Here is a 14,022-nt window from a genome sequence, read left to right on the forward strand (position 1 = left end):
CAGTAGGAAATAGACAATTAAACCATAATAGTGGGCCGGTCTCAAGAACCGGATAAATCAACAACAAAGAAGAAAGAAGTTAAGGAAATGGAAAGAGTTTTAGAAAAGTTAGATATAATGGACCTCTGCAGAAAGTTGAATAGGAATACAAAGGAATGTTTTTAGGGCATTAAAACAACTCACAACCAAATGCAGAAAGGCAGATATAATAAATGCACTCTCTTCAGGAAAAAAATGCAAGAAAAATTACATTTGATAAAGGAGCACGGAAACATAAATTAGAAATTAATAATCCAATGCTACAGAATGAGTAGGTCGTAGAAAAGGCAGTTATTAGCACATTTGCTACTTGTCCCCCAGGACTGTTGAAAGGAAAGCATTTTGGAAGCTAGATGCTATAGAAATGGGAGCTGTTATTTTTATTTTCAAAAGCAAAGACTGCAGGTTTTCCCTGAGACGAGGACAAACGGGGAGCTGTACGGAGTCCCTGAGGTTCAGAGCCAGCTGTATCAGGGCGACACGCGCCGGGTGACTTTGAACATGGCCCCTTATAAGCACTGCGGGGCTCGGTTTTCTCATCCGTAGAATGGGCGGGAAGTCAAATCTGTGAGAGGCCGGGCATGCCCGTGGCTTCGCTTGGGAGGCCTGAGCCCAGGGCGGAGGAGGGGCGCATGCCTCGGCCTTAGAAAGCAAAGGGAAAGGATCTGGAGACCAGAAAGTCTATAGTCAGAGAGATCAAGCGCCCTTTTTAGGATTGGCTGGAACTGAAATCAGTCTAACCTTCAGGACCAATCACAGAGAAAGAAGTCGGGGAACGTCTTCACCTTTGCCCAATCCTCACGCCGTCGGGGAAGAGGCGGGGCAAATCAGAACGCTCTCTTTTCATTGGCTGAGATCTAAGTTCCGAGCCGTCTTAGAGGCGCAGATAAAAAATGAAGGGAAGTTCTACTTTCCCTCTTCCCTTTGCTTGTGGTGATTGGCTCCAAGGAGCATTGAGGCGGGCCTCTGTACACACTTTACTTTTTTCTCCCGGAAGCTGGGGTGTGTGTGTGTGTGTGTGTGTGTGTGTGTGTGTGTGTGTGTGTGTGTGTGTGTGTGTGTGTGTGTGTGTGTGTGTGTGTGTGTGTGTGTGTGTGTGTGTGTGTGTGTGTCTGTGTGTCTGTGGGGGGGGTTGAGGGCGGGGCCAGAAGGAGGCGGGGCCCCGCGGGCGGGGGCGGGGCTCCGGAGGCGCCCGGGGCTGCTCTCCTGCCCGCAGGTGCCGGCCCTCGCGGCTCGCCATGGCTCCCCGGGGCTGGGGCTGCTGGCGCTGGGCGGCGCGGCCTTCGCCAACGCAGCTGCGGCCCGGGGCCGCCCGCCCCTCCGCTCCGGGGTGGGCTCCGGCGTGGGGGCGAGGGGAGCGGGGAGGCCCCTCCCCCTCATCTACAGGTGAGGAAACTGAGCCCCGGCGAGCGGCGCGGGGCACCGCCGGGCCGGCCCGACCCTGGGCTCGGGCCCTGTGGAGACGGGGCGGGGGCGGGGGGCGCTCCCGGGGGCCTGTGGAGGGGGACGGGGACATGACACGTGACGGTCTGGGACTCCAGCCTTAGAGAGGGTGCGCCGGGGTGTGTGTGTGTCAGTGTGTGTGTGTGTGTGTCTGTCTGTCTTTGTGTTAGTGTCTGTGTGTGTGTCTGTGTGTCAGTGTGTGTGAGTATGTGTGTCTGTGTGTGTGTGTGAGTGCGTGTCTGTGAGTGTGCGCGTTAATGGAAACGAGGGGTGCAACGTGCGTCCGTGTGTGTGAGGGAGAGACAGAAAGAGAGAAACAGAGGGGGAAAGGAATGAACAAATGATGGAGGGGAGGTGAAAAGCTTCTCCCTATGTGGCTTTGAGGTCAGAACTGAGGGCAGGCGGGGACAGGAAAGATGACAGGACAGAGTATAAGGAGAGAAGGAGGAGAACTTTGGCATCTCTAGGAAACTGGTGCTGAAGTGTATTTATGCATTGGGGGGAATATCCTTGGCATGAGCTGAACCGTGCCTGACCTCACTGACTCCCCCCACTCAGGCTTCCGACAGCTGCTCTCCACCCTGGAGCTGGCCCCTCACGTCTGTGTGGTAGGCAGTGGCCCAGCTGGTTTCTATACTGCCCAACACCTGCTGAAGGTATGTGACTCTTCCTCGTCTGTCCTCTTCCCTTGGCTCAGGTCCTTCAAGGGATCAGAGACAGAGAACCTCTGTAGCATCCTCTTCATGGAAGGTACTTTAACAGATTTCTCAGATTCTGGAAAATAAAGGACACTTTTCCTCTCCCAGCTTCAGGCTTCTCATGTGTAAAAAAGCAGTGTTGCCATAGAATGAGCTCTCAGGACTCTTCCAGGGCTTAATAATCCTGTTTCTGTGGATTCCTCTACCATAACACCCCCCACCTTCTCTGCCCATCTTGGGGCATCACAGATTGCCCCAGGGGCCTCTGAGCAGGCATCTGGCCTGACCAATGATGATATGGTAGGATAGTCCCACCTATCTCCTAGTGCTGGCCTGTGTGAAGAGGAGGAAGTTTCCTTAATTTTAGCCTATTATCTTTTCTCTTCAACCATCCCCATTCTATAATCAATTCCTTATTCCAAGCCTTCTCTATCTCCACCCCTTTATCTCAAAACTACCCCTAATTACCTTCATCCCAGGCCTGCTTCTCTGTCCTTTCATCAGTCCCTGAACTGAGGACCAGAGACTGTTGAAACTTTAAGAAACCACAAAGACCATCTCATTTAACCCCTTCATTTTATAAAGGAACCCAGAGAAGTGAAGGAGTGACTCCAGGTCACAAAGTTGGATTGGTACTAGAGCTGAGACTAGAACCCAGGTCTCCTGACTTCCAGGCCAGTGCTCTTTCTACTAAGACCTTGCTGCTTGGAGACTCATCCACTCCCCCCCTCCTCAGTATGTTTGTCTCTCATCTTTTTTTTCACATTTAATATAATTTAATCTTTGATATCAAGGAAAGTGTAGCAGATTATTACAATTTGTCCCCTATACAGATGGATAAAATAATACCCTTATTGTACAGGTATGATCAAGTCATGCTAGGGCTCAACAAACTTAAATGGTTTATGATTGCTTCTGGCATAAAATATAAACTCCTTGGTGTGACACTTAAGGACGGCATCAATCTGGCTTCAACTTTTCAAGCATTATTTTTTAAATTTTTTTTATTAAAGATTTTATTTGAGTTTTACAATTTTCCCCCAATCTTGCTTCCCCCACCCATGGAAAGCAATCTGTCAGTCTTTAATTTATTTCCATTGATCAAATTGAGTGTGATGAGAGAGAAAGCATATCTTTAAGGAAGAAATAAAAAAGTATAAGAGATAACAAGATCAGACAATAAGATATCTGGGTTTTTTTTCCCTAAATTAAAGGGACTAGTCCTTGAACTTTGTTCAAACCTCCACGGCTCTTTATCTGCATACAGATGGTATTCTCCATTGCAGACAGCCCAAAATTGTCCCTCATTGTTGCACTGATGGAACAAGCAAGTCCATCAAGGTTGCTGATTCATCTTTGTAGGCGAAGGCTGGCTCTTCATGCTGAACTCATTGGCCTTGGTGGGCAGAGTCCCAAGGCTGCTTGTTCCCCTTGAGTCTCAGGGCCAACTCCCGATGGGGGGAGGGAGGGAAGTGAAAAGTGGATTCAGTAAGGAAGAGTTCAATATAGCTTAATTAAGGTGTCCAGAAAGAAGCTCATCCTGTGCTCTGAGGACCTATGGATGAGACAGCCAACATGGTCACTAACCTTAAGGAGCTTAAAGTGTATTGGGAGAAATAGGGGAATAAATACATATATCTCAGGAACACTTGCCAAACAACACAGGAAAAAAGGAAAATTAATAGTGAGGGCAAATATGTGAGTGCTGAGAAGACCCAGAATGTCAGCCAAGGGTTGATCAGACTTGGAGAAAGTGAATTATGGGCTACACTTTGATTCAGATATTTTTAGCACATATAGAGTTTATTATTTTATTCATATAAACTTATCAAAATGTAAACCAAAACCATAATGATATGCCTAAGAATTACAATTAAACAAAAGTCAAGTAGCTCATATAAATAACTGGGATTAGTATTTTTACCATAACTGTGAATTTTTCTATTTTCTACAGTCATTATCAGCATTCCCTTATGTGAATAGGTGAGTCTTGACTGTATCAGAAGGGGCAAATATTGAAAAAAACCACAAGAAAAATACCAAAGTTTAGGGAATTAGGTTTGAGTCAGTCACACACTAACTGCCCCCCTTGTTCAAGTATGGATTTTGTTTCACAGAACCCTTACGAACATTACTTTGAAGGAGAAAATCATACTCTAGGGAAATGGAGAGGGGTTTAGGGAATCATGAATAAATATTTATTTCATACCTATTTTTTAAAGCATAGTGTTAAGTGCTGTCTAACAAGCATCCCTGTCCTCAAGGAGCTTAGAATCTAATCAGACAGGCAGGATATGTAAAGATGAAGTAATCAGTTAAGTAATTAAAAGAATATGAGAGGGGCGGCTAGGTGGCACAGTGGATAAAGCACTGGCCCTGAAGTCAGGAGTACCTGAGTTCAAATCAGCCTCAGATGATTAATAATTGCCTAACTGTGTGGCCTTGGGCAAGCTACTTAACCCCATTTGCCTTGTAAAAACCTAAAACAAAACAAAACAAAAAGAATATGAGAGGGGCAGCTAGGTATCAAAGTGGATAGAGCTGGAGTCCTGGACTCAGGAGGACCTGAGTTCAATTGTAGCCTCATATACTTAATAATTACCTAGCTGTGTGATCTTGGGCAAGTCACCTAACCCCATTGCCTTGCAAAAACAAACAAAAAAAAGAATATGAATACCACATGCTCAAGTACAGTAAGGAAGAAAGAATATACAAACTCAGCCTTAAGAGTTTAGTCTAATAGGAAAGACATGTTTTAAATGAAAAATTAAAATTCTTTTATATTTTGACTTTCTGTAGGAACTTGAAAAAAAGATAATAATGGATCAGTGTAGAATATATTGTCAGATGAATGGTGAAGAGAGTTAATGGAATTCAGAGAAAAGAGGGAGAGTTTACGGGGGACTGGGATGACCAGGGAGGATGTGCAGAGAAAGTGGGGCTTAATGTGGACCTTGAAAGATAGTTAAGACCTAGATGAGTGAAAAAGTCAGGGAAGACTTTCTTGACTGGGGGGAATGTCAAAAGCAAAGCTATGAATCATGTACATGACAGAGGGACAAAATTATCATTTAAAAATTATATTGGCTTTACCTACCCATGAACAAAAAAATATTTCTTCAGTTATTTAGATCTGAGTTTATTTGAATTAGAACATGGGTCATCAGAACTGAGTCTCCATTTCAGAGTAAAATTTCAGCTACTCTGTGTGCTTGAGCCATCATCCAAGCCTTCTGTGTGCTTTGGAACAGGGCAATTGCCTAGCTCACTGGGGAAGCCCCTGTGATTCCCCAAACAATGATTTAAAAAAAAAAAAACCTGACATGCCTAGGAGGATATGTTTGTCCTGCTGCCTTTGCTGCAGCTTGTATAGCTGGCTCCTAGTGCTTCCAATAGGCCTTAAGGGGCAGTGTGGACAGAGTAGGGCAGAGTGCTGCCTGAACCAGATTAAAATGTAATTGGGAAATATTTAACAAAATAAACAAAAATTCAATATATTGCATAGATGTTAATTTATGGTTTTCTAAATCAATATACAACCTGCAGGGACCCATTTCTATTTGAGTTAGACACCTTTTCTGTAGGAGAGTACTAGTCTCAGTGTAGTGAAGGTCTTGGTTCTGATCACACCTCAGATCCTAATTGTGTGACCCTGGACAAATCTTTTAACTTTTCTAAACTACAGTTCCCCCCCCCCCCAATAAAAGCAAGCATCTGTTTTCCTAGAGCTGTTGTACGATCAAATGAAATAATGTATTAAAGTGCTTTGCAAGCTTATCTCAATGCCCTTCTAAAACTTAAGACCTGGTCTTTGAAATCTTCTGATAGGTTTGAACTGAATTCCCTCAGGAAGCAAATGTAGTGACTCCTCACTTCCAGTTCTGCTGTTAATGGGGAAGGGGAAGAAAGTCTCTGGTCAAAGTTCCCCAGTCACTTTATCTGCTGCCATCTCTTCTTAGCACCATCCTCGGGTTCAGGTGGACATCTATGAGAAGCAGCTGGTACCCTTTGGTTTGGTCCGATTTGGAGTGGCTCCTGATCATCCGGAGGTGAAGGTGGGTTCCCTAGGGTTGGGGATCCCCAAGAACTCAAGCCAAGATGAAGACAAGGCAGGAGTTCTGATTAGGCACTGACTCTTTCTGGGTAGTAATTAATGCTCCAGGGTACCTCTTGTGCTAATAGAACCTTGCCAGAGGAAGCAGCCAAAAATTTCATAGAGGTTTCCTGACTTTAGAGCCTGCCATGGGTCCATATGATATATAACTGAGGGTGGCGTAAGGAAGGTTTGGTCCCATGGCACTCACTCCTCCTGTCCTCTGGCAGAATGTTATCAACACGTTTACCCAGACTGCCCACTCCACTCGATGTGCCTTCAGAGGCAATGTCACTGTGGGCAGGGATGTGTCCGTGTCAGAGCTTCAGAAAGCCTACCATGCTGTTGTATTGGTAAGTAGAAGGGATGGGTGACTTGAGAATTTGAGGAGAATGGGGATCATAAGAGTGAAGGGGTTATAAATTTGGAGAGATTGGGCATTTGAGATTCTTTGTGGTTGTAGGGTGAAAAGTTGTGGGTATGAAGGAAAGTAAGGGTGAGTAGGTGATTCAAATAGTAGAATTGGGGAGAGGGATATGGCTGTCAATTGATCTAACTCTCCCAGTGGATAGTGTGGATCCTTCAAGGACCTGAGGCATATTTCCTTCAACAGAGCTATGGGGCAGAGGATCACCGGACCCTGGGCATTCCAGGTGAGGAGCTGCCGGGTGTAATCTCTGCCAGGGATTTTGTGGGCTGGTACAACGGGTTACCTGAGAACCATAAGGTGAGTGTTGGGGAAAAGAGGCATGCCTGGTTTCTCCAGACTTTTGGGGGAATATAATCCTCAGGCAAGGGCCAGATGTAGCTAATGATCACTTCTACTGTGTTCATACTGTCAAGGGAATATGTAAAGAGAAGTGGGGGTTGGGGGTAAACCTCCTACTCTAATAGGGAAAACTAGACCCATAAGAAAGACAAAGAAAACTGAATTTCCAGGATATAGCATGGATAGTGGGAAGGAGCTTGATTTGAGGGAAGAGGTATTTATAAGAAAGTCCTCTTAGGATAGGGCATATTTTAAAGTAGAAATATTTAAATTGGCAGTGAGGATGGGATTGATCTTCTGGTAGATAGGGGCAGAGTCACAGAGATGGAAATATGCAAATGCTTTGTAAACTAGCTTAATCAGAGCATAGAGCTGAGAAAAGGATGGAGGAGCCATGGCAGCCAGAGAAAGGCTCTTCAGAGTGAGATGGCTGGGTGGTCTAGGAGGGGATCAGCTTTGTCCCTATCAAAGTTCCCCTTTCTGAATCATTTCTCCTTCAGCTGGCACCTAACCTGAACTGTGATACAGCATTGATTCTGGGACAAGGGAATGTGGCTCTGGATGTGGCCCGGATCCTATTGACCCCAACAGAGCTCCTAGAGGTGACTAATTTGGGGGGAGCAGGGATTGTGGGGATGAACGACATGCAGCAGGAACACTGCCTAGAGAGCTCTTGTCTCTGCCTTCACTCCCTTTAGACTCATCCTGGGCTTCAGTCTTCAATTTATGCAATGTTAGTCTCCAGCTCCTCTGGAATGAAGAGGGCCCTTTATGGGCCCTGGGTTCAGTTGAGTGGGGCACAGTACTGACTATGACCACCAGAGGGAAGTGGTGCAATTTCTGACCAACTTGTATCTCTTAAGATTATGGGTTGAGGAAGCTGAGGATTCCCACCCTTCTTGCCCAGTGCCAGAAACTTTCAAGGGTCTTCTTATCCTTCAGAAAACAGACATCACTGCAGAATCGCTGAAGGTGCTGAAACAGAGCCAAGTGAAAAGGGTGTGGATTGTGGGACGCAGGGGACCCTTGCAGGTAGCCTTTACCATCAAGGTGAGAAGGACTTGGGGAAATGATAAATAGGCTTCCTTTTTTTTCCCATAGGATGGGATTGGGCTGGTCTCAGTGAACCGAGTCTTTGGCTTTTCTCTTTTCTTAATACCCAATATTCCTCATAACCTTTCATGTCCTAATCATGTTCCTAATGGCCTCTAGGAGCTCCGGGAAATGATTAACTTACCTGGGAGCCAGCCCCATTTGGATTCTGCAGATTTCTCAGGCCTGGAAGAATTGATCAAAGGTAAGGGACAGGGGCGGCTAGGTGGTGCAGTGGATAGAGCACAGGCCTTGGAGTCTGGAGTACTTGGATTCAAATCTGACCTCAGACACTTAATAATTACCTAGCCATGTGGCCTTGGGCAAGCCACTTAACCCCATTGCCTTGAAAAAAAATCTAAAACAAAAAAACAAAACAAAGGTAAGGGACATTGAATCTGCAGGGATTGAAGGAAGGAAAATCCAGTGGAGACATTGCATGTCCAGACTGGTACAAGGTTGAGCATGTGGCCCAGGGAAAGGGAGCATTGATGTTATTAATTATTGACTGTTATTGGCAGCGGCTCCCCGACCAAAGAAACGACTATTGGAGCTTCTGGTTCGAACAGCACTAAAGCCACTCGAGGTCAAGGAGGCTGATAAGAGAGCTGAGACCCCTCGAGCCTGGGGCCTTCGCTTCTTACGCAGTCCTCAGGAGATGTTGCCCTCTCCAGATGGAGGTCGAATTGCTGGGATCCGCCTTGCTGTCATGAGACTAGAGGAAAGTACAGAGTTGGCCCCCAGCTTTCCCTTCCCTTTCTACTTGCAGGAGCTCCTCACTCTTCCCAAGACCTCTAGGGAGTCCTTAATGGAAAGGATAAGGTGGGAAACACCATGACTTTCAGCTTCTTCCATTGCTTCTAGTTGTGTAGCTTGGGGTGGGGGTGTGCTGTGGGCATCTTATTTGAATGTACACTCAACCCTTGTCATGCTGTATCCTCCTTATTTCCTGTAGGGCTCTGGTGAAAATGCCCAAGCAGTGCCCACAGGGGCAGTGGAGGATGTGCCATGTGGACTGGTGCTGAGCAGTGTGGGTTACAAGAGCCGGCCAATTGACCCCATTGTGCCCTTTGATCCTAAGCTTGGAATTATTCCCAACAATGAGGGTCGTGTGTTGGGTACATCAGGTGTGTGAGAAGAGAATAGTTTAAAAGTGGGAGGGGGAAAGTGATATGGCAAAGTCCTGAGATGGGGGACAATGGGTATGGGTCACTCTGAGATCAGACTTCTTCAACAGATTATTTAGTTTTGCTGAACCATTTTTTTGCTTTTTAAAAACTATATGTTACTTTCTGATGACTTTCTGACAAGGGGTTGGGGGAAGAATCCTTTGAAAAATAATGGGGTGGCTCAGTGAATAAAGCAATGGCCCTGGAGTCAGGAGTACCTGGGTTCAAATTTGGTCTCAGACACTTAGTAATTACCTAGCTGTGTGGCCTTGGGCAAGCCACTTAACCCCATTTGCCTTGCAAAAAAAAAAAAAACTAAAAAAAATATAGTGGTATAAAAACAAATATCTATGAAAAGCTATTTTTCAAAGGGAAGAAGGAGAGAGAAGTTGGATAACTGTTTCTTAGGGAAAGTCATTCTGAAATAAAGTGTGTAGACACAGATGAAGAGAAGGGGTGGATAGAAAGAGGAAGAAGAAAGACAGTTTGGATTTAGGAAGAGAGAGGAACCACAGGACAGGGATGGAAATACCAGAGATAGACTGAGGCAGACAATCAAGAAGGGGCTCTGTGCACAACCCTGGTGAAATAGATAGACAGATAGCTTTTTAGGGGCTGTCTTAGGGCTGGGACTGTCTTTCTGCTGGTATCTGTATTCTCTTCCCAGCCTTTAGCACAGTGTCTATACATAGTAGGTGATGAATAAATTGCTTCTTGATTATCTGACTGACCTCATGGGGTAGATTTGGGGATAGGAGACAAACAGTAAGTAGGTAAGACATTTGAGGCAAAGTTTCTTACCTTCTTTGAGGACCAGGGGAAGTTTTATAGAAGAAAGACCATTTGATTTGATCTTTTAAGGAATGGGTTAGAATTCATCAGGGGGCAGAGACAAAAATAGGAAAGGCCGAAAGGTGGGAAGCTGGAGAGTGTGTGAGGTCCAGGCCGTTATCATTTGACTAGAGTACCAAGGAAGAGCAGGAAAGATAAGATAAGGTTCAGTGACACCCAACCACTTATAGAGGTGGTTGGGCTGGCACAGATGCCCTGTGTCTGTATGGAAGGCAATAGAGGAGGGAGGATTGTTAGGCAGATGCCAAACTAATGTTCTCAATTTTGCTTGTTCCATTTCTTTCCTGTCCCTAGGTCTGTACTGTAGTGGCTGGGTTAAACGAGGTCCCACAGGAGTCATCGCCACCACCATGAATGACAGCTTTCTCACTGGCCAGACCCTTCTCCAAGATCTTGAGGAGGGAGTGCTGCCCCTAGGCCCCAAGCTTGGTTACTCCATCATAGAACCCCTTCTCAAAAAGCGAGGTAAGTTGGGTGACAGCCCTGGCAGGAGAAATGGGGACCCCTTCTGATTTGTAGGATCATTGATTTAAGGGCCATGGAGCCAATGGGCTGGGAAGGACTGGAGGAAAGCTTATAGAAAGTTAAAAATGGATATGAGAAGCCTAGTCACTTTTTTTTGGAAGTCCTTTGCTCTTTTGAGGTTGGTGGAGGTTCTGAAATGGGGTAGGGGGAATCAATCAAACAGACTTCTTTATTCTATGTGTATGATAGCATATAATAGACTATGCTGGAGCTACACAGACAAGTCTGAAGGATCAGTTAAGAGGCCACTGAGACAGATGGCAAGATTGGATAACCCTTAGATAAGAGGGAGAGGGAGAGGGAGAGGGAGGATGGGGAAGAGAAAGCAGAAAGGAAGGAGGGCAGTGCCTTCACAGATCAGGATGAGGGAGCAAAGGTAGAAAGGAAGTAGTTAGTGGGCTAATTCTGGAGGCTTGTGCCCCTTTTTCCTGCTCCAGGGATCCAGCCTGTCTCCTTTGAGGACTGGGAGAAGTTAGATGCAGAAGAGGTGGCTCAAGGCCAGGCAGCTGGGAAGCCCCGGGAAAAACTGGTGGATCCGCAACAGATGCTACAAATAATGAGACATTGAGTCTTTAGCTCTGGCCAGGGTCCCAAAGTCTGACCCAATATGTGGCAGAGCCAGATTCAGGGATGGGAGTGATCCAGGAACACGGCTGGCCCAGGGCTGGCCCAGAGAAGGGGCAAGGAGGAACAAAGGACAGTTTGCCCTTGAGCTCTGTGCCCCCTCCCTTCCCAGGGGTCCCTGGCATAGGCCGCTGCCTCCCCTGCCCTTTTCAGTGAATTCTCAGCCCCCCTTCCTGGGGTGTTTGTCTGTAGCTGGTACCTTCGAGCCTGCGGCATTTGGATCATCGCTTTGTGTTGGGGGGAGGGGCGGGTCCAAGGTGATCAGCATCCCCAGGAGGCTTCCACCTGTGCCCCAAACCAGAGCCGGAATCCCCGCTGCCGCCACCGACGTGCCTCGGTGGGCCCGGGTGTCAGGAACCAAGGTACACGTAAAGAACCGGAATAAAAGGAGAACCAAGGAACTGTGTGAGCGAGTTGCCCTCTTTGAGTTCGGCCCGGCCTTGCCCTCTCAACAGCCCTTGACCCGCGTGGCCACGAGATGGCGCTGCGCCGTGTCGCCCCCAGAACCCTCAGCCCCATTTGGCGTGGAGACCCCCCCGGGCCCCTTCTCCCTGAAATTTTTGGCCGCTCGCAGCTTTTGCCCGGCCTCCGAACAGACGGCTTCTTTGACGGCGGGGCCCCTTCGGGAGGGGGCGCGGAGCGTGTGAGTGACGGGGAGCCGTGCTCAGTGCGGTCAGAGGGTCTCCCGCAGCTCGGGCCGCGGGCTGCTGGCCCCGGACTGGGGGCGCGCCCCCCCCCCCCGCGCCCGGGGGCCGGCCGGCCGGGACACCCCCCTCCGGCTGGGCCGCCGGCCCTGCTCGCGCCTCCGCGGGCTCCCCGGCGCCTCCGAGTGGGAGGGGGCGCTCCGCGGCCGGGGCGGGGTGTGCTGCAAGGACGCGGCGGAGGTCCGGAGCGCGGAGCGGGCTGAGCAGAGGCGGAGCGGGCCGAAGAGGCCGGAGCTCCGCGAGAAGCGGGGCGCGGGGCGGCTGTGCGCCCCGAGGGCCGGCCGGGCGGGAGGGCGCGGCGGCGGCGGCATGCAGCCCCGGGGAGGGCCCGGCCCGGGGCGCCCGGCTCCCCGCTGACCGCCGCGGGGGCCCCCCCGGAGCCGGCCACGGAGGAGCGCGGGAGCGGCGGGCTTCCCAGAGGAGGCGGACGGCGGGCGGCGGGCGGGCGGACGAGCGCCCTTCTCCCGGGTGAGTGCCCCGCGGCGGCGGGCGCCTGCGGGCCGTGGGTCCCGGGACCCGGCCGGGGCCGGACCAAGGGTGGCGGAGAGGCGGGGAGGAGAGCGGCCGACGGGTCCGGAGCGCCCAGGTCCCGCCCCGCGCCCGCCCAGGGGAAGGGGAGCGAGCGCCCGACCAGCTCCGGGGGCCGCCCCAGCCCGGGGCCCCGGGGACGCGGCAAGGGCGCCGGCGGGGCCCGGAGCGGCGGGGCCGGCTTCCCGAGCCTCCCGCCCTGCCCGGCCCGGCCCGGGGTCCGCTGCCTCCCTGGCCTCTGCCGCCCTCCCACCCCGGCCAACTGTTGCGGGGCGCGGGGCGCGGGGCGCGGGGAGCCGGCTGCGGGGCTGGAGCGCCGGGGCCCCGATGCGCCTGTCCCCGCCCAGGAAGGCTCTCCCGGCCCGCCGCCCGAGCCGCCCTCGTCCCCGCCGGCTCGCCGTCCGCCCTCCTCTCGGCCCTCCACGCGCTGGGGGGCTCCGGGGCGGGGGGCGGCCTCAGGGGCCGGAGGGCGGAAAAGAGAGCGGCGCGGGGCCCCGAGCTGGCCGGCGGCGCGGGAGCCGAGGGCCCCAGGGGCCGGGGCGTCGGAGCTACGGAGTCCGGGCTGCGGCTCCGCCGCCGCCTCGCAGTGTCCGGGCGCTAAGGGCGGCCCCGGGCCGCTCCGAGTCTTCCCCGAGCGGACCCCCGCCCTCCGCCCAGGACCCCCCCCCTCCGCCCAGGACCCCCCCCTCCTGGTGGTCACGAAGGGCGGGCGGGACGGGGCCCCGGGCCCGCGGCCCCCGCCCTCCTCTTACTTGGCGCCCCGGGGCCCAGGGGCAACTCGTCCCAGCCCCGGGCTCCTGGGCTCTGTCACCCAGCCCCGGGAGGGCCGGAGCCGGTAAAAGGGCGCTGGGGCTGGCAGGAGCCGCGCTCCTTCCTAAAGCAGCTCATGGGGGGCGGGGGCCGGGGGCCGGGGGCCGGGGCCGGGGGGCCGGGGGGCCGGGGGGCGGGGGGGGGCCGGGGGGCCGGGGGGCCGGGGGGGGGGGCGTGCGTCTGTGACACAGTGGGGACTCCTGTCTGTAGGGGCGACCGCGCTGGAAGTGAGCGCGAACTGGAGAGAGTGGGTGTGAGTGTGTGTGTGTGTGTGCGCGCGCGTGTCTGTGTCTGTGTGTCTGAGTGTTTGTGTGTCCGTGTGTCTGTGTGTCCGTGTGTCTGTGTGTGTGTGTGTGTGTGTGTGTCCGTCTTCGCGCGCGCTCCCGGGGAGGGGGTCGAGTCCGCAGGTAGCGCTGACGCCGGAGCTTGGCCGTCCCCGCCTGACCGCCAGGAGGGGCTCCAAGCCTCCGCAGCTTCGCCGGTGTCCTTGAGCCGCGGGCCGGCTGTGGCCCTCCTCCCTTACGCCCCTTCCTCCCGTGGGGGTGGAGGGGTGGGAGCAACCTGATGTCTCGCTCCCTATGAATTATTTATCACTGGCCTAAAAATACCCCCAACTTCACAGCCCGAGTGTCAAAGATCCCTGCCAGGGAGGAAGAGGGGAAAGACAAGGGCGACT

At 51.6% G+C, this 14,022-nt stretch overlaps 1 protein-coding gene across 2 annotated transcripts; it reads left to right on the forward strand.

Moving 5' to 3' along the window:
• Positions 1-1,226: 1,226 nt before the first annotated feature.
• FDXR (ferredoxin reductase) lies at positions 1,227-11,710 on the forward strand. 2 transcript variants are annotated; one of them, XM_074224622.1, is made up of 12 exons: positions 1,229-1,425; positions 2,041-2,138; positions 6,140-6,235; positions 6,504-6,626; positions 6,887-7,000; positions 7,543-7,644; positions 7,985-8,092; positions 8,255-8,339; positions 8,656-8,853; positions 9,088-9,261; positions 10,450-10,620; positions 11,118-11,710. In XM_074224622.1, exons 1-12 carry the CDS (start codon positions 1,278-1,280, stop codon positions 11,246-11,248), a joined length of 1,548 nt encoding a protein of 515 aa, XP_074080723.1. In that variant the 5' UTR covers positions 1,229-1,277; the 3' UTR covers positions 11,249-11,710. The 2 variants fall into 2 exon arrangements, with proteins under 2 accessions (XP_074080724.1, XP_074080723.1); XM_074224623.1 differs by lacking the exons at positions 10,450-10,620; positions 11,118-11,710 and having other exon boundaries at positions 1,227-1,425; positions 8,656-8,956; positions 9,090-9,255.
• Positions 11,711-14,022: the final 2,312 nt, after the last annotated feature.

The sequence above is a fragment of the Macrotis lagotis genome, chromosome 2, assembly GCF_037893015.1.
Source record: "Macrotis lagotis isolate mMagLag1 chromosome 2, bilby.v1.9.chrom.fasta, whole genome shotgun sequence".
Classification (NCBI taxonomy): Eukaryota; Metazoa; Chordata; class Mammalia; order Peramelemorphia; family Peramelidae; genus Macrotis; species Macrotis lagotis.

Coding starts and splice junctions, on each gene's coding strand:
- FDXR (XM_074224622.1), top strand. CDS start 1,278: ATGGCTCCCCGGGGCTGGGGCTGCTGGCGCTGGGCGGCGCGGCCTTCG. Junction 8,854..9,087: donor CCTTGCTGTCATGAGACTAG/AGGAAAGTACAG, acceptor CTTATTTCCTGT/AGGGCTCTGGTGAAAATGCC. Junction 10,621..11,117: donor ACCCCTTCTCAAAAAGCGAG/GTAAGTTGGGTG, acceptor TTCCTGCTCCAG/GGATCCAGCCTGTCTCCTTT.